Below are 20476 nucleotides of genomic sequence, written 5' to 3'. Positions count from 1 at the left end.
TATATTCATACAAACTGGGCACAGTGGCTCATGCCTATAATCATAGTGCTTTAGGAGGGCGAGGCAGGAGGAGTGCTTGAACCCAGGAGATCAAGGTAACACTGAACTATGATCATACCACTGTACTCCAGCCTGAGTGAAAGAGAGAGAAAGCTTGTCTTTAAAATAATAAATAAAATTTTTACATATTCAAATATTTTCTTTTTTAAAAATGCATACCTACCAGCAAGCAAAAATGTGGTAAAAAGTTTCCAAATATTTTCAGACCATACCATAATCAAAGCATTAGTATGGCTACAGTATTAACTTCTTTAGAACTCCAACATGGTCATCAATAATTAAAATGGTCTTTCACCAAACAGCATTTTGTACCCTTTAAGCATATTTCTTTAATTTTTTTTTTTTTTTTTTTTTTTGAGGCGGAGTTTCACTCTTGTTACCCAGGCTGGAGTGCGATGACGCGATCTCGGCTCACCGCAACCTCCGCCTCCCGGGTTCAGGCAATTCTCCTGCCCCAGCCTCCTGAGTAGCTGGGATTACAGGCACGCACCACCATGCCCAGCTAATGTTTTGTATTTTTAGTAGAGACGGGGTTTCACCATGTTGACCAGGATGGTCTCGATCTCTTGACCTCGTGATCCACCCGCCTCGGCCTCCCAAAGTGCTGGGATTACAGGCTTGAGCCACCGCGCCCGGCCTATTTCTTTAATTTTTAAATAAGCAAGTTCACCATTTTCATTCAACAAATAAAACAGTTTCTCTTCTCTCTCTCATAGACACACAAATTCCATTAAAGTTCTCAATTTTAAGTTATGTTATACACACCTACTTCTTTAAGTTCTACAAATCATAACCAAGGCAGTATCACATAAAACAAGTACAAAGTTTTCAGTATGAGTTCCATTTCATATGTAGACCATATTGGCTTATATAAGATTCCAGAAAGAAAAATTACTAGGATTCCAAAGAAATCTTTTTTTCTGACAAGACAAACCTCTTTCAGAAGAGCTCACTAAGGATATCTTAAAATAAGTTTAGCAAATCTAATGACATACCTAAGGAACCCCTGGTCTGTTGACTATTTGGTGGTATGTTCTCCTTAGCCATAGAGATCAGTATCTTACTGTTTTCAGAAAGCTTCTCTGACAACTTTCCCTGAAAGAGACATAATATTTACAAAGGCAAGGGGGGGAAAAAACATGAAATATACAACCCATCTCAAATTTTAATTAAACAGCTTGATGAAATTACACAGTGCATCATAGAAGAAACTAAGTGTAAGGTTTGAGGAATTAACCAAAGGTATTTAAATTTTATAATAGATATTCTAATATTTAATCATTTACTTACCAACAAATATTTACTGAGTTCCCATTAAGTGCCAGGCATTTTGTCAAGCACTGAAGATATACAAGTTTTAAAAAATACAAGAATTTCTGCCATCATAAAGCTTACAAACTACTGGAGGGACACATAATGAACTCAACACATGATTATGTGATATGCAAACAGTGGCAGGAAGGAGTTATGGAAAAAAAATACATCAAAATAAGGAGGCCCAGAAATGCTGGGGGAGGAACTACAAGGCCTCATTGAGCAGGTGATACTTGTACTAAGACTTAGATTATTTATGTACAAATTAATATTAGAAATTATAGCAAAACTGTATTTAAAGCTATGTATTCCAAATTATGTAACTCCAAAGCCATAAGCTGGTCCTAACTACTAGAGAGTGGGTAAGAGATAGACTCTGGAGCTGCATAAAGGTTCCAATCCTGAATCTACCACTGTGTGGACTTGGACAAATTACTTAACCCCTGTGAGCTTCACTTTCTTAATTTATAAAACAAAAAAATTTCACCTACTTAACAGGAATATTATGATTAAATAAAATGATACATCGAAAGTCCTTGGCATTCTTGGTACATGAGATTATTATGGAAGGAAGGCAACCAATTATGTTTGTTCCAAGGATGCACACTGGAGCCCGTCTGTCAGGGATCAAAGCCCAGTTTCACCAACTCTACTGCCTTAGTCTCATCACTTTAATTTGCCTCAGTTTACTCATCTGGAAAAATTTATAATAACAGCACTTACCTCATAGGTTACTATGAAATATAACCTCTTAAGACTATGCCTTGTCCATGGTTAGCATTCAATAAATGTTAGCCATGTGAATAAAGCTACTTTATAATTAGGCTATCTATATTATTTATCATCTCAGCCAAGATACCTTTGTCCAGAACAAATGCTAAATCAGAAAAAAAAAAAAAACACTGGACAACAGGTAAACCAAGATCATCTTGGACAAACCAAAATAAATGGTGACTCTCATTATGATGAATCACATGGCACAGATTAAACTACATGCTCTATCTTATGATACAAACTGAGCTTTGAGAAGGTGCCATAACACTCTCATCAGTGCTGTATTCTCAGAGCTTAGCACAGTACCTAATACAACCCTCAGTAAATATTTGCTAAATAAATCAGTTTCACCCAAACAAGGAAAGCTTTAAGAAAGCCTTTTAAACACTGCTTTAAGAAACAATTATTTTAGGCCAGGCACATTGGCCCACACCTGTAATCCCAGCATTATAGGAGGCCGAGGTAGGCAGATCACCAGATCAAGAATTCGAGACCAGCCTGGTCAACATAGGGAAAACCCCTCTATGCTAAAAATACAAAAATTAGCCAGGCATGGTGGCTTGCGCCTATAGTCCTCGCTACTCAGGAGGCTGAGGCAGGAGAAACACTTGAACCGAGGAGGCAGAGGTTGTGGTGAGCCAAGATTGCGCCACTGCACTCCAGCCTGGGTAACAGAGTGAGACTCCGTCTCAAAACAAACAAACTAAAACCAATTATTTTAAGAAATTTATATTATGAAACATGAATAGTACAAAATAAATTACCCTAATAAATCCACTTTTGCAGATTTCAAAAAAAAAACTTTTGAAACTAATTCAATAAATTGAACTTTTTCACACAGAATATAAAAACTTGCTTTTACCACTGTTCTGTTTATGTTGTGTAAGTTCTTTGTAATAGAACTGGTCTCATAATCATTTTACGAAGCAAATAATTCTTCAACAAGAGATAAGAGAAACACTGTGAGATACAAAACACCACAAAAGAAAAACTGCATTCAAAATTACTGCAATCTTGTCTGGAGTCAGGCTCCCAGAATAACAGCATAGTACAAAACAGAAGATTCTCACTCATAGAAGAGAATGTTTTGCATTTACACAGGAGTAATCTCCATAGACAATTATAATAAAACATGTTCAAAGAAAATTATTAAGTTTACCTTCATTTCCATGTAAGGTGGATCACTTTCCAACTCTGCTTTGTCTTTGGCCAATTTGGCTTTTCGCTCTTCAATAAATTCATCCAAATTATCAGCCATTTTGCAGATCCTTTAAAAAAACAATTTTCAAAAAGCGTATCTATATCACAGTATTTTTGGCCTAATTATCAACATGTACAGTTAGTCCGCATTTAGTTTTCAATCTCACTTATCAAATTGAGAAGTTCAAACTTAAGACTGATCATAAATATGCCTGCCTACTGCCTCTCCCAACTTCCCTAAGAAACCTACAGTATACTTTTTTTTTAGATAGAGTTTCACTCTTGTTGCCCAGGCTGGAGTGCAATGGCGTCATCTGGGCTCACTGCAACCTGCACCTCCCAGGTTCAAGCAATTCTCCTACCTCAGCCTCCCGAGTAGCTAGGATTACAGGCATGCGACACCACACCCAGCTAATTTTTTGTATTTTTAGTAGGGATCGGGTTTCTCCATGTTGATTAGGCTGGTCTTGAACTCCCAACCTCAGGTGACGTGCCCACCTCGGCCTCCTAAAGCGCTGAAATTACAGGCATGAGCCACTGCACCTAGCCAATATACTTTAAAATATCTGAAATAAAAAGAAAATGAAAAACTACCACCACTGTCCATACATGGCCCTCCCTTCCAAAAAAACAAAAGCAAGCAAACAAAAAGCTCTTTAAATCCTTAAGCCAAAGAACTTTAAAAAAAAAAAGTTTTTTTTTAACTATTGGGAGATAATTTCTAACTTACAGAAAAGTTACAATAATGATACCAAGGACACACAAAGAGTTTTTATTAACTCCCTATTAAGATTTTGCTCCACTTGCTTCATCCTTTGCTTGTGCACACAAGGTCATTCTCTCCATACACGTAAACACAATTTTTTCTAAAATTATTCAGAGGATAAAGTACAAAGGGGCCCTTTGCCCCTAAACACTTCCGTGTATGTGTCTTAAGAATTATTTTCTTACACAACCTCAATATATTTATTCAACTTCTGTAACATTGATTTTTTAATCTATTGTCTATATTCCACTTTTGTCAACTGACTCAATAGCAGCCCATCTAAGTCAGGTATTGTAGTTTACTGCTCTTTTGCCTTCTTCAGTTTGGAACATCTATCTCTACCATCTTTCTTTGTCTTTTATGACATTGATATTTTTAAATACCATCTATCTACTACCCATCCTTTTCAATAGAACATCCCTTATCTGGGGTGTGCCTGGTGTTTTTCCTTCATGACTAAATTTAGATTATGCATTCTCACAGGAATATTTAGATAAAATCTCAAGGTGTCACAAAGAGAAAGCACATGATATTCACCTGCCCCTCATCAGTGATGTTATTTTTGATCACTGACAAGGTGACCACCTTTATGATGATCATCTTTATGATCTTGTCTAATTTCTGAACTGCTAAACTGTTCCTCAAAGTATAAAGTACCATTTTACGTTCCAATGTTTAAGAATGTAAGTGAATATATATGACAACTGCATTTTCTATACATCCTCGCCAAGGCATATTTTCAGGCATTTTTATCTTAGTCATGCTATGTGTATTTAGTGGTATCTCTCTAAAATTTTAATCTGCATTTCTCTGATAACTATGATGTTGAGCAATTTTTCATCCATTTATTTACCATAATCATTGGGAAAGTGTCTACTCAAATCTGCCTTTTTAAAAATTAGGTTTTATTCTTTATTTTTTAGAGACAGGATCTCACCTTGTCACCTAGGCTAGAGTTCAGTGTTGCCATCATAGTGCACCTGCAGCCTTGAACTCCTGGGCTCAAGCAATCCTCCCACCTTAGCCTCCTGGGTAGCTGGGACTATAGGCAAGCACCACCATGTCCAGTCAGTTTTTTCATTTGTTTGTTTATTGCAGACACAGGATCTCACTATGTTGCCCAGGCTAGAGTGATATGATCATAGCACAATGTTACCCCTTCAATTCCTGGACTCAAGTGATCCTCCTGCCTTGGCCTCCCTAAGTGATCAGACTACAGGCATGAGCCACCAAGCCTAGCAGGTTATTTTATTACTACTGAATTGTAAGATTTCTTTCTATATACTTGATAAAAGTTCTTCAGTTGCTTTGTAAAAATATTTTCTGTTAATCTGTGGTTTGTAAGTTTTCTTTTTTTTTCCATTTATTTTCTTGCATTTTAGGTTTTGGGGTACATGTGAAGAACATGCAAGATTGTTGCATAAGTACACACGTGGCAGTGTGATTTGCTACCTTCCTCCCCATCACCTACACCTGGCATCTCTCCCCTTGCTATCTCTCCCCAACTCCCCACCCTCCACTGTCCCTCCCCTATTTTCCCCCAACTGACCGCAGTGTGTAGTGCTCCCCTCCCTGTGTCCATGTGTTCTCATTTTTCAACACCCGCCTATGAGTGAGAACATGTGGTGTTTGATCTTCTGTTCTTCTGTCAGTTTGTTGAGAATGATGGTTTCCAGATTCATCCATGTCACTACAAAGGACACAAATTCATCATTTTTGATGGCTGCATAATATTCCATGGTGTATATGTGCCACATTTTCCCTGTCCAGTCCATCATCGATGGGCATTTGGGTTGGTTCCAGGTCTTTGCTATTGTAAACAGTGCTGCAGTGAACATTCGTGTGCACATGTCCTTATAGTAGAACGATTTATAACCCTTTGGATATATATCCAGTAATGGGATTGCTGGGTCAAATGGAATTTCTATTTCTAGGTCCTTGAGGAATCGCCACACTGTCTTCCACAATGGTTGAACTAATTTACACTCCCACCAACAGTGTAAAAGTGTTCCTATTTCTCCACAACCTCTCCAGCATCTGTTGTCTCCAGGTTTTTTAATGATCGCCACTCTAACTGGCGTGATGGTATCTCAATGTTGTTTTGATTTGCATTTCTCTGATGACCAGTGATGATGAGCATTTTATCATGTTTGTTGGCCTCATGTATGTCTTCTTTTGTAAAGTATCTGTTCATATCCTTTGCCCACTTTTGAATGGGCTTGTTTTTTTCTTGTAAATCTGTTTTAGTTCTTTGTAAATTCTGGATATCAGCCCTTTGTCAGATAGGTAAACTGCAAAAAAATTTTTCCATTCTGTTGGTTGCCGATTCACTCTAATGACTGTTTCTTTTGCTGTGCAGAAGCTGTGGAGTTTGATTAGGTCCCATTTGTCTATTTTGGCTTTTGTTGTCAATGCTTTTGGTATTTTGGTCATGAAGTCCTTGCCAACACCTATGTCCTGAATGGTTTTGCCTAGATTTTTTTCTAGGGTTTTTATGGTGTTAGGTCTTATGTTTAAGTCTTTAATCCATCTGGAGTTAATTTTAGTGTAAGGTGTCAGGAAGGGGTCCAGTTTCTGCTTTCTGCACATGGCTAGCCAGTTTTCCCAACACCAGTTATTAAACAGGGAATCCTTTCCCCATTGCTTTTGTCATGTTTGTCAAAGATCAGATGGTTGTAGATATGTTGTGTTGCCTCCAAGACTTCTGTTCTGTTCCATTGGTCTATATCTCTGTTTTGGTACCAGTACCATGCTGTTTTGATTACTGTACCCTTGTAGTATAGTTTGAAGTCCGGTAGTGTGATGCCTCCCACTTTGTTCTTTTTCCTCTCTTTTGGTTCCATATGAAGTTTAAGGTTGTTTTTTCCAGTTCTATGAAGAAGGTCATGGGTAGCTTGATGGGGATAGCACTAAATCTGTAAAGTACTTTGGGCAGTATGGCCACTTTCACGATATTGATTCTTCCTAACCATGAACATGGTATGTTCTCCATCTGTTTGTGTCCTCTCTTATTTTGTTGAGCAGTAGCTTGTAGTTCTCCTTGAAGAGGTCCTTTACGTTCCTTGTTAGTTGTATTCCTAGGTATTTTATTCTCTTTGTGGCAATTGTGAATGGAAGTTCATTCTTGATTTGGCTCTCTTTGGGTCTGTTATTGGTGTATAGGAATGCATGTGATTTTTGCACATTGATTTTGTATCCTAAGACTTTGCTGAAGTTGCTTATCAGTTTCAGGAGATTTTGGGCTGAGACGATGAGGTCTTCTAGAAATACAATCATGTCGTCTGCAAATAGAGACAATTTGACTTCCTCCTTTTCTATTTGAATGCACTTTATTTCTTTTTCTTGCCTGATTGCTCTGGCTAGAACTTCTAGTACTATATTGAATAGGAGTGGTGAGAGGCGGCATCCTTGTCTAGTGCCACATTTCAAGGGGAATGCTTCCAGTTTTTGCCCACTCAGTATGATATTGGCTGCTGGTTTGTCGTAAATAGCTTTTATTATTTTGAGATACGTTCCATCAATACCTAGCTTATTGAGGGTTTTTAGCATAAAGGGCTGTTGAATTTTGTCAAAGGCCTTCTCTGCATCAACTGAGATAATCATGTGATTTTTGTCTTTGGTTCTGTTTATGTGGTGAATTACGTTTATAGACTTGCGTATGTTGAATCAGCCTTGCATCCCTGGGATGAAGCCTACTTGATCATGGTGGATAAGCTTTTTGATGTGCTGTTGCAATCGACTTGCCAGTATTTTATTGAAGATTTTTGCATCTATGTTAATCATGGATATTGGCCTGAAGTTTTCTTTTCTTGTTGAGTCTCTGCCGGGTTTTGGAATCAGGGTGATGTTGGTTTCACAAAATGATTTGGGAAGAATTCCCTCTCTTTGTATTGTTTGGAATAGTTTGAAAAGGAATGGTACCAGCTCCTCTTTGTATGTCTGGTAGAATTCGGCTGTGAACCCGTCTGGACCTGGGCTTTTTTGTGGTGGTAAGCTCTTAATTGCTGCCTCAACTTCAGACCTTGTTATGGGTCTGTTCAGGGTTTCGGCTTCTTCCTGGTTTAGGCTTGGCAGGAGGCAAGGGTCCAGGAATTTATCCATTTCTTCCAGGTTTACTAGTTTATGTCCACAGAGTTGTTTGTAATAATCTCTGATGATGGTTTGAATTTCTGTGGAATCTGTGGTGATATCCCCTTTATTGTTTTTTATGGCATCAATTTGGTTTTTCTTTTTTATTAATCTGGCTAGTGGTCTATTTTGTTGATCTTTTCAAAAAACCAGCTCCTGGATTTATTGATTTTTTGAAGGGTTTTTTGCGTCTCTATCTCCTTCAGTTCTGCTCTGATCTTAGCTATTTCTTGTCTTCTGCTAGACTTTGAGTTTTTTTTATCTTGCTCCTCTAGCTCTTTCAGTTTTGACGATAGGGTGTCAATTTTTGATCTCTCCTTGCTTCTCATGTGGGTATTTATTGCTATATATTTTCCTCTAGAGACTGCTTTAAATGTGTCCAGAGATTCTGGTATGTTGTGTCTTCATTCTCGTTGGTTTCAAAGAACATCTTTATTTCTGTCTTCATTTCATTGTTTATCCAGTCACCATTCAAGAGCAAGTTGTTCAGTTTCCAGGAAGCTGTGCAGTTCTGGGTTAGTTTTTGAATTCTGAGTTCTAGCTTGATTGCACTGTGGTCTGAGAGATTGTTTGTTATGATTTCCATTCTTTTGCATTTGCTGAGGAGTGATTTACTCCCAATTATATGGTCGATTTCAGAGTAGGTGTGATGTGGTGCTGAGAAGAATGTATATTCTGTGGATTTGGGGTGGACAGTTCTGTAAATGTTTATTAGGTTTGCTTGGTCCAGGTCTGAGTTCAAGTCCTGGATATCCTTGTTAATTTTCTGTCTGGTTGATCTGTCTAATATTGACAATGGGGTGTTAAAGTCTCCCACTATAATTGTGTGGGAGTCTAAGTCTCTTTGTAAGTCATTAAGAACTTGCCTTATGTATCTGGGTGCTCCGGTATTGGGTGCATATATATTTGGGATCGTTAGCTCTTCTAGTTGCATTGATCTTTTTACCATTATGTAATGTCCTTCTTTGTCTGTTTTGATCTTTGTTGTTTTAAAGTCTAATTTATCAGAGATGAGAATTGCAACTCCTGCTTTTTTTTTACTCTCCATTTGCTTGGTAAATCTTCCTCCATCCCTTTATTTTGAGCCGTTGTGTATCCTTGCATGTGAGATGGGTTTCCTGGATACAGCACACTGATGGGTTTTGGCTTTGTATCCAATTTGCCAGTCTGTGTCTTTTGATTGGGGCATTTAGTCCATTTACATTTAGGGTTAATATTGTTATGTGTGAATTCGATATTGCCATTTTGGTGCTAGCTGGCTGTTTTGCCCATTAGTTGATGCAGATTCTTCATTGTGTTGATGCTCTTTACCATTTGGCATGTTTTTGGAGTGGCTGGTACTGGTTGTTCCTTTATATGTGTAGAGCCTCTTTCAGGAGCTCCTGTAAAGCTGGCCTGGTGGTGACGAAATCTCTGAGTACTTGCATGCTCACAAAGGATTTTATTTTTCCTTCACTTATAAAGCTTAGTTTGGCTGGATAGGAGATTCTGGGTTGAAAGTTCTTTTCTTTAAGGATGTTGAATATTGGCCCCCACTCTCTTCTGGCTTGTAGGGTTTCTGCTGAGAGATCTGCTGTGAGTCTGATGGGCTTCCCTTTGTGGGTAACCTGAGCTTTCTCTCTGGCTACCCTTAGTATTTTCTCCTTCATTTCATCCCTGGTGAATCTGACGATTATGTGCCTTGGGGGTTGCTCTTCTTGACGAATATCTTTGTGGTGTTCTCTGTATTTCCTGGACTTGAATATTTGCCTGCCTTGCTAGGTTGGGGAAGTTTTCCTGGATAATATCCTGAAGAGTATTTTCCAGCTTGGATTCATTCTCTTCGTCGCATTCAGGTACGCCTATCAAACGTAGATTAGGTCTTTTCACATAGTCCCCCATTTCTCGGAGACTTTGTTCATTCCTTTTTACCCTTTTTTCTCTAGTCTTGCCCTCCTGTTTTATTTTATTGAGTTGATCTTCGACCTCTGATATCCTTTCTTCTGCTTGGTCAATTCGGCTGCTGATACTTGTGCGTGCTTCGCGAAGTTCTCGTATTGTGTTTTGCAGCTCCATCAATTCACTTATATTCCTTTCTATTTTGTTCATTCTCGTTAGCATTTCGTCAAATCTTTTTTCAAGGTTCTTAGTTTCTTTGCATTGGGTTAGAACATGTTCTTTTAGTTCACAGAAGTTTCTTACTACCTACCTTCTGAAGTCTGATTCTGTCATTTCATCACACTCGTTCTCCATCCAACCTTGTTACCTTGCTGATGAGGAGTTGTGATCCCTTTTAGGAGAAGAGGTGTTCTGGTTTCGGGTGTTTTCATCCTTTTTCCACTGGTTTCTTCCCATCTTTATGGGTTTATCCACCTGTCGTCTTTGTAGTTGATGGCTTTCAGATTGGGTCTCTGAGTGGACGTTCTGTTTGTTGATGATGAGGTTATTTCTGTTTCTTGGTTTTGCTTCTGACAGTCTGGCCCCTCTACTGTAGGTCTGCTGAGGTCCACTCCAGGCCCTGCTTGCCTGGGGATCACCTGCAGCAGCTGCAGAACAGTAAGGGTTGTTACCAGTTTTCGTCTTCTGCTATCTTTGTCCCAGAACGATACCCGCCAAGTGTCAATCTGATCTCCCCTTTATGAGGTGGCTCTTTGGACATACATGGGTCAGGGAGCTGCTTGAGGAGACAGTCTCTTCTTTATAGGAGCTTAAATGCTGAGCTGTGAGCTCCATTGTTCATTCAGAGCTTCTGGGCAGGTACATTTAGGTCTGCTGCAGAACTCATAAACCACTTTTTGTTCCCAGGTGCTCTGTCCCAGGGATTTAAGGCTTTATTTATGAGTTTCCGTTATGCTGCTGCCTTCTTTTTTTTTTCCTTCAGAGCTGCCCTGCCCAGCAAGGAGGCAGCCTAGTCACTGTCTGCCTGTAGAGGCTTTGCTGAGCTGCTGTGGGCTCTGCCCAGCTGCTGAGTGAACTTCCCTGCAGTCCTATTTATATGGGTGTCATTAGAACTGCCTTGACAATGGTGGCCCGCCCCTGTTAAGGCGGAGTCTCTCTGTAGTGGAGGGTTGCCTTGGCAACGGCGGGCTGCCTCAGCAATGGCGGGCTGCCTCAGCATTGGCTGACTACCTCCGTAGTGGCAGGCTGCCTCAGTAATGGCGGACACCCCTCCCCCACAGAGCTGGACCATCCCGGGTTCAGCTGCGCTTGCTGTGAAACTCTCTATCCAGAGAGTTTATGATTGCTGTTCTTTTGTGGGGGTGGGACCAGCTGAGCCTGAGTGCCTGGCTCCCTGCCTCAGAGCCTTTTTTTTTTTTTTTTTAAAGTTGGTGTTCCAGTTGCCCGTTGAAGAGGCGCTGGGATCTGTGTGTTTTCCCGTGGGACGACTCACTGCGCTGGCTTAAACAGCAGCACTGAGATTCATGGCGCTTTTTTTGCCCTGGAATCTACTGTCCTGGTTCCCTGTTAAGTCCCCTTTTTAAACAGATGAATGGGCGACTTCCCGTAGCTCCAATTGCCAGCCAAAAGGGCACCCAGACTAGTGTATTTTGTATGGAGAACCGCTGCACCAGGGCGCTGACAAAGCAGCCGCACTGGGCAAAGCAGCGGCGCCAGCCGACACAGCCGCGCTGGCCGAAACAGCCGCACTGGCGACCCCTGGAGCTCCTTCGCCTGGGAATTTCCTAGTCTGTGGGCAATAAAAATGCGGCATCCACTCACCCTCTGCATTTTCACTGGGAGCTGCAATCCTGAGCTGTTCCTAAACGGCCATCTTAGATCCTGCCCCTGTAAGTTTTCTTAATAATGCATTTTTAATAGTGGAAGCTTTACATTTTTATCAAGTCCAATTTATGAATTTTTTAATCAATTTTTAATTAATTTATTGTTTGTTCTTTTTGTGTTCTATCTAAAAAAAAATCTTTGCCTAACCCAAGATCACAAATATTTTCTTTATAAGTTTTTTAGTTTTTTTCTTCCTACATTTTATCTATGATCCATTCAAAGTTAATTTTTGCAAATCTATAAGGGTCAAGGCTCAACTTTTTTGCGTATTCCAGTACTATTTTTTGAAAAGACTAACCTTTCCTCATTTAACCTAGAATTTTTTTCCAAACACATCTTCCAAAGTCCCAGGAAAGTCAGCATCTAATTGGGTATGCAGAAAGAAAAAAAAAAAAAAAAGGCACTAATGATCAAAGTTTTAAGGCCTGGAAGCCAAACGTAGACAGAATCTTAGACAGAAGTAAGTCAGAGCAAGTTGGAAGGTTCAGAAAGGTTTCATTTACACATTTAAGATGTGCTACCGGAAATTCCCAGCAGATGGTCAGAAATTCAAGATTCAAATTCAAGAAAATGAACTACATTAGAGATGTTTAAGAGTTAATTAAGTATTTTAAAGATAACAGTTGAAGTCGCAATCAATGAGAACAGGCAGGGAAAAAGAGAGATGACCCAGAACTATGCCCCAGGCAATGTTCACTTGAGGGAATGACAGAAGAATTGAAGCTGGGGGAAAAAAAAAAAGGAATAATTAAAACAGCGATATGAAACAAACCCAATCAGCATAATTCATTGAAGAGAAGTGGAAAAGAGATACAAAATAGAACTGGTGAACAATATCAAATGCAAGCAAGTTAAAAAAAAAAAAAAAAAGCATCTGGTGAACTTAACGTTTGGGACAAAGATAAATTTGAAAAAAATATGTATACACATATATGTATATGTAAACATATATATAGTTGTAGGAAAGCAGGCTTTACCTAAAAGAGTATGTTGAAACTTTTATCAGGTAAACAGTATATAATGTAAACTTCATGCTATTATTCACTACCAAAAGGAACACTGATTTTAAAATATAGCTTTAGGCTGGGCTTGGTGGCTCACACTTGTAATCTGAGCACTTTGAGAGACCAAGGTGGGAATCACTTGGGCACAGGAAGTCAAGACCAGCCTGGACAACACAGTAAGATCTCATCTCTTCTAAAAATAAAAATAATTAGCCAGGCATGGTGGTCCATCCTGTAGTCCCAGCTATTTGGGAAGCTGAGGCAGGAGGACTGGATCACTTGAGCCCAGGAAATCAAGGCTACAGTGAGCTTACAAGCATGCCACTGCACTCCAGCCTGGGCAATACACCAAGATCCCATCTCAAAAAAAATTAAAAATTAAAAAAATAAAATATATATATATATTTACACATATAGTTTTAGCAAAATATATTTCAAATCAACAAAAGTTGATATATTTCGGCCAATTTCGTTTTGTTTTTTTTTTATTTTGAGAGATGAGGTCTCTCTCTGTTGCCCAGGCTGATGTGCAGTGCCATGACCAGAGTTCACTGTAACCTTGAACTCCTAAGGTTCAAGTGATCCTCCCACATTGTGGCTACCAGAGTTGCTGGGATTACAGCTGCCAGCCGCTATGCTCAGCCTATTTCAGCCATTTTTAATTTGCTAATTGTCACAAAAGACTTTTCCTAATAAAAAATCTGAACAACTCAACAGTAAACAAGTTTTCATGTTTAGAAAAATCACTCCTTAAAATCCTCTAACTTTCCTAAATAGTCTATGTCTGACAGGAATAAAATGATGAAATAATGCATATATTTTGCTATAAAATTTTGTACAGAATTTAAACAAAAATGTCATTTATCTAGGCCGGGTGCGGTGGCTCACGCCTGTAATCCCAACACTTTGGGAGGCCAAGGCGGGTATAACACCTGAAGTCAGGAGTTCAAGACCAGCCTGGCCAAAATGGCAAAACCCCATCTTAACTAAAAATACAAAAATTAGCCGGGCATGGTGGTGTGCTCAGGATTGAACACTATTAGAAGTGGGGTTAATTCTATGATGGTACCACTCAATAAATCTAAAATATGGTGGCGGGGCTGGGGAGGGACTAATGCTCTAACTGGCAAACAAGTAGTAGTTATTCATATCAGCTGGGAGAGGAAATATTTGGTATTTTGTGTCTTGATCATTCAGGCTGTAGTACAGTAGCATAATCTGGCCTCACTCTTGATAGACAGAGATCGTCCCCAACATTTGTGTTTTGTCTGTGTTTGGACACAATGATTCAATGTTTTAGTCTTGATCCATCACAGACACAGAGTGGTCTTATCTGATGTTGATGCTCTGTACAACAGTTTATCTTCAACAGAAAAACACAAAGTTACTGTGAATGCCAGGCTAGCTTCTAGCAATACCAGTTTCTAGCTGTCACAGACATTTTTCTTTTTCTCACTCCTAAAAGCATGTGACAGCTTACATAAAACATATTTCAACTACACAATTATTCAAGAATTACTTGGTGAGTCACAGAGACTGCATTAATATCTATGGCACATGTACAATACAGAGTAAGAAAACTTATAATTTAAGAATTAAGTTGCTAAAAATAAATCAGCTGAAAGAAACCTAAATGGGATTATTTATCTCTCTGACACTCTACAATATAAAGTCACAACTTTTTCAAGACATCATGGCCCGGTATTATTTCTCCAGTAGCTGTGTACTTGGTGTGGAAATGATGAACAGTTTTCAGGAAAACAGTTTAATTGAAAGACCTGGGTTTGAAATATATTTCTATCACTATTGATCTCAATGTAAATGACCTCAAGAATGTTCCTTAACTGCTCTATGCCTAATCTATAAAATGGAAATACCATTTATTCCAGTATATTATTAAGAAGAAACAAATAATGCATATTAAAAGTATGACAGAGAACCTAAAACTTAGAAATCAACAGATCAGGCCATTCCTATAATCCCAGCACTTTGGGAGGCCAAAGCGAGTGGATCACCTGAGGTCTGGAGTTTGAGACCAGTCTGGCCAACATAACAAAACCCATCCTAAAAATACAAAAATTAGCCAGGCATGGTGGCACATGTCTGTGGTCTGCTACTCCAGAGGCTGAGGGAGGAGAATCACTTGAACCCGGAAGGTGGAGGTTATAGTGAGCCCAAATTGTGCCACTGCACTATAGCCTGGACGAGAGAGAGAGACTCAGTCTCAAAAAAAAAAAAAAAAAGGAAATCAACAGATCAATTATTTTATTGTTTATTGTTTCATCTTTATATCTTTGTATGTATGAAGATTTATGTCTTAAAAACAGAGCCTCCAAATGTAAAGTATGCTGAGATTTAAATCACCAATAATTGATACTTGGTTATCATAATTCACACCAACATCTCTAAATCTTAACCTTTGGCTCTTTATGCTTATCATATAGATATAAGCAGACCAGAACATACCCATTCTGCTAAGTCTAATCAAATCCAATAAACAGACAGAACCCAGTAAGAAATGAGTTTCCGCAATTCTTTCTCACAAATTCATCAGTCACAAAAAGATGGGAAAATGTTGCTCCTATCCTTTACCCCTCAAGGAGTATAATACAAATTTCCTCCCCACTATGGGAGCATGAGAAACAGAAAAGGACTCCCCTCCTATAGCAGGACATTGTGCTAGAGGCTGGGGAGATCAAAAATATAACATGTGGCTGGGCACGGTGGCTCACGCCTGTAATCCCAGCACTTTAGGAGGCCAAGATGTGCAGATCACTTCAGGTCAGGAGTTTGAGACCAGGCTGGCCAACATGACAAAATCCTGCCTGTACTAAAACTACAAAAATTAGCTGGGCATGGCAGGAGGCTGAACCATTGCTTAAACCGGGAAAGCAGAGGTTGCAGTAAGCCAAGGTGGCACCACTGCACTCCAGCATGGGTGACAGAGTAAGATTGTCTCAAAAAAACAAAAACAACAACAACAATAAATATATGTGCATGTGCATATATATATTTACACACATGATTCTTGTCCTCGAATTTGGACAAGATAACTCCCCCTGCCACAGTGGCGGACAGGGGTTTAGGGGCTAAATGTGTGATACCCGTAATGGATGTACTGGAGATATAAAGAAAACAATCTGAAAAACAGAACTCAGAAAAGAACCCAGGCTGGAAATTAAGATCTAGCAGTGTTTAAAATAATCATTAAGGCTGTGGGAGAAGTTTTGTCTGGAAAAATGGACCCTAGAGCAGAGCAACAGGACCTAGAACAGATATCAAAGTGTGATAACATGGGGGTTGGGGGGAGGGGCCAGTGAAAGAGCCTTAGAAGAGAGGGAGGGACAAAGTGACCAGGACAATATTTCTCACTTCTTGTCCATCCAGAGATCCATCTACCGAATGCAAGGTTCTTCTTCTTTCTCCTAGCAGATGGCATCCACATTAGCAACCTCCTCCCATGGGTACACCCAAATTTTGACACATTTCCCTAAATACTGCTAAGACATAAATACTGTTGCTGAGGGAAACAGAGAGAAGCTGGGAGACAGGATACAAAGAGAGAGTGAATAAATATATACATGTTGAAACCTTTCAGCAGCTGTTAATAATACACCCTTAATCGTGATTAAGGGCAGCAACATAAATTAGCCTCTGGGTTGTGCAAAATTGCTGAAACACTTGCTCAAACACCCTTGCCTGCCACTCAGGAAAGCACATCAGAATCTAAGTCAGAATGATGTTAAAAGGATAATCTGAAATCTGCTCAAATGTGTAAGTTAAATCGTATTTGTCTGAAAGCTTCATTTCAGAAAAACTACTGAAAGTATCCTGTTTCAATTTACTGTCTAAACTCATTCCCTCCCTCCCAGAAGGTCGTCTGGCTGAAGACCCAACCTTGGCCAGGCACAGTAGCTCAGGGCCGTAATCCCACCACTTTAAGAAGCCGAGGCAAGCGGATCACTTGAAGTCAGGAGCTCAAGTCCAGCCTGGCCAATAGATGAAATCTCATCTCTTCTAAAAATACAAAAATTAGCTGGAAGTGGTGGTGTGTACCGGTAGTCCCAGCTTCTCAGGAGGCTGAGGCAGGAGAACTGCTTGAACCCGGAAGACGGAGGTTGCAAAAAACCGAGATGGCGCTACTGCACTCCAGCCTGGGCAACAGAGCGAAACTGTCTTTTAAAAAAAAAAGAGAGAGAGAGAGACCCAAAGCTTGATCCTTGTAGGGCATTTCAGCAGACATTTAATCATCAGAAAGCCAATGACCTCCTAGGGAGAATGATACAGAGAAAAGAAAGTACCTCGATAGTTTCTATGTTGCTCGTCAACATGACAAGTCATTCTTTCACACAGAATAGAGCCTAAGGAAAAGCAGGTTTTTACAAATTCCTATTGGCTGTTTTTAGGCCCCTGCATTTTCCAAGGGAACCAAGGTGTTTGAGCATTAGGTGGTGGTTTACTTCAGAATTTAGCCTTCCCGGAAATCCTAGTTAAGCGTCTTAATCCTACAATCTTGAGAGCTAGGCGCTCTCAAAAGATAGTCCCGTTAATAACATGTACTGACAACTGGATTCGAGTCCCATATAAGATTCCTAAAATCAAGGCAGTTAGAAACAAGAGATTCAAGCTCAAGCAGCCGGGCAATCACAGGGGAAAATAGGATAACAATAGTACCGAGCTATGGTGAAGATTAAGTAAGTTTTACTAGCAAAGCAGTGAGCAGTAGTGCTCCCACGTAAACAATAACAAGCACCGAAGAGCAAGAAACGCGCTCGAGGAGGCTTGACCGAGCAGCTGAGGCACAGCTGTCGGCGAGAAGGCGCAAGGGAACGAAGGCACCGTTCGCACCCAGGCGCCGGAGGTGGCTGACCAGGAAGCGTTAGTGCGTTGTCAGGCAACCAGCTCTCAACAACACAGCGGGCGGCGGCGACCGCGGTGGCCCAGGAATCCGGACAGCGTAACTAGGGCACCTCCCTAGCTTGGCAGCTGAGAGACCCCAGCCCACAGGGAACTCCCGTCTCCAACCCTCATAACTCAGTCACCGCTGCCGGCCTCACAGCCGCGGGACCCCACCTCTCCACACCCGCAACTCGGGAATCTACCTCATCGCGTCCGGCAGCCACGAGACCCCCTGGTGGACAAGAAACCCCCTCCCACCCGCAGACTCCAGAGCTCGTTAACTCCGGCACGCCGCCGGCCTTACAGCCTCGAGACCTACGCCCCGAGAGAGCGCCTGCCCCCGCTCCGCCGAATGCAGCCCCGGGCCCCCTTCCTCCCTCCACACCACTCCGCGGCATACCCCGCCGCTCACGCTCCCCATCCGCGGCTGGCAGACTCTTACTCAGGAGAGCGGGCTCACGACCGGGGACACGCACAGTACTCAAGAGAGGATAGTCGCGGACCGAACAGATAGCAACGACCGCTCGGCGCCGAAACAGTGTGAGAAACTCCGGGTCGTTGCCCCGCCTCTCAGGCCGAGCCCTTCGCCCGCCCTTCGCCAACCGCCGGGTGCGGCCTCGCCCCCACTGCAGGCGGCCGCGCGGCAGACAGCTCCCCCTGCTGTCCCGGAGGCTGCATAGCTGCCCGCCGCTCTCTGGGTTCGCCCGCACCTTGGCAGGGGACTTGGAAAACTCGTTCTCCTGCTGAGCCCAGGGGCTGTTAAGCCGTGGGAGCCACTACTCAGGCTAAATCTATTTCAGCCTCTCCAACCTCTTAGGCACCACACAACTTGGGAACAATGTCAGAGCCTGAAAAGAAAAATGGGGACGGGTGGTAGTGAGAGGAAAAGTGTTAGCATATCATTACTCCTAGCCCAGGAGTGTGGTCAACGTTGGGTCCTAGGCTTTCATTACCATTTTCAACATGTTATTCAGTTCACCCCAATAGCATATGGCCATATGCTACCACTAGAAAAGTGACGTCTAGTTTCCCAGGAAAGTGGAACTAAGGGTAGATATTAATGTACTATTTTACTCTAAATTTCTTTGTAAGAGATGGTTTTAAAGCAAATTTTCTTCAACTGAAAGTCAGTGCCAAAACCGCAAGCTGTGGTGTGGATTCGATAATTCCAATGTTTCTGTTCTAACTGATTGTTTCAACGCATTGTAACAGTCATAGAAGCACCTACGGAGACTTAGAGACATCATGGAAGGAATGGTCACTGGAGTGTCAAGGAGTTCGTGTTCAGTATCACTGGGCTGTATATTTAAAGATTAATATGAGTTCCCAAGCAAAAAAGTTAGAAAGGAGCATTTCAAATAATGCTGACCACATATGCAAAGCCAAAGTAAAGATATTTGCATTGCTAGAATGAAAAGTTTCAGTGGAGACTAAAGAGAGATGAAGCTGGAAGAGATGCATAGGGACCAGGTTGTTAATAGCTGTAATGCTATCTTTTCTGTTTTCTTTTATTATTTCTTTTCTGGGAGGACAGGGTCTGACTCTATCTCAAAAAAAAAAAAGGCTCGGCTCACTGCAACCTCCTCCGCCTCCCGGGTTCAAGCGATTCTCCTGCTTCAGCCTCCTAGTAGCTGGGACTATAGGTGCGCACCAGCACGCCTGGCTAATTTTTTTTTTTTTTTTTTAGCAGAGAGGGAGTTTCACCATGTTGGCCAGCCTGGTCTTACTCCTGACCTCAAGTGATCCGCGCACCTCGGCCTCCCAAAGTGCTGGGATTTCAGGTGTGAGCCACCGCGCCTACCCTGTGATGCTATCTTTTCAGAAAAAAAAATATATTGAACACCTATGCTAGGTGCTAGGGAATAAAACAAGGAAAGCAGACTTGCTCCCTGTGTCTTGAAACTTAAAATTTTGCGCGGATGGAGGAATAAGATGGAGAAAAAAGAAAATCTAAAACACGTAAACTAATAAATAAAATAATTAAACATAGTATTAAGTGTAGGAAGAAAACTAACCAGTTGCTGAGATTAATTACGCCTTGGGGACAAATGAGGTTCACAGCAGCGCCAAAGATTTAACTGTAACCTGTTAAAAGAACTGAGTACTGGGCATTTTCAGATCAGTAATGGCACATAATTCCTATGTAGATGTTAACTTTTACCGACGCGCAAAAAAGCATGGTAATATCAATCAAGGAGTACCCACTGCATTCTCGCATCTCTAGAAAAAGCCCATCTGCATGCGAAGTGCCAAGCCACCACAAGCCAGTTAGCTTTTACGCATATGCAATGAATCACCTTGAAGTCAACTGGAATGCCATGTTTATCTTCCTCTCAACAAGCTTCCATAACGACGTATAGCTCAGTTTTACAACAGACAGCCTTACCTTTTAGTCTTTCAACAAACTTATCTCGTTTAAGGTACCTATACGCACACAAAAACACCTTCCGGCCCCCACATCCCAGGCTCCACCTACCTTTAATATGGCGGAGGCCGAGTCTGCGCAGTACAAACAGAGAAGGTAAATCCCAGTTTCTGGCATAACGTTACATGCCCGTCTTCCGGTGCG

General features: G+C 41.0%; 1 protein-coding gene across 16 annotated transcripts in view; it reads right to left on the bottom strand.

The window, feature by feature from the left end:
• Positions 1 to 20381, bottom strand: part of CSPP1 (centrosome and spindle pole associated protein 1) — a 155078-nt gene extending 134697 nt beyond the window's left edge. For 6 of the 16 annotated variants that reach the window (XR_004274474.1, XM_032296274.1, XM_032296273.1 and 3 more), the window contains exons 1-2: positions 3308 to 3416; positions 1056 to 1155 (exon numbers count right to left, since the gene is read on the bottom strand). Coding sequence is in view for 15 of the 16 variants with exons in the window: in XM_032296274.1 (XP_032152165.1) it covers positions 1056 to 1155; positions 3308 to 3406 (199 nt within the window). In the remaining variant the exon portion in view is untranslated. Of the gene's footprint in view, positions 1 to 1055; positions 1156 to 3307; positions 3417 to 12302; positions 12857 to 18307; positions 18511 to 19922; positions 20083 to 20112; positions 20135 to 20204 lie in introns of those variants that run through there. The other 10 variants (XM_032296267.1, XM_032296270.1, XM_032296280.1 and 7 more) reach the window with 8 other exon arrangements.
• Positions 20382 to 20476: the final 95 nt, after the last annotated feature.

Source organism: Sapajus apella, unplaced genomic scaffold (genome assembly GCF_009761245.1).
Source record: "Sapajus apella isolate SASKATOON/1434 unplaced genomic scaffold, GSC_monkey_1.0 scaffold35, whole genome shotgun sequence".
NCBI lineage: Eukaryota > Metazoa > Chordata > Mammalia > Primates > Cebidae > Sapajus > Sapajus apella.
This window is presented reverse-complemented; position numbering and strand designations above follow the sequence as displayed.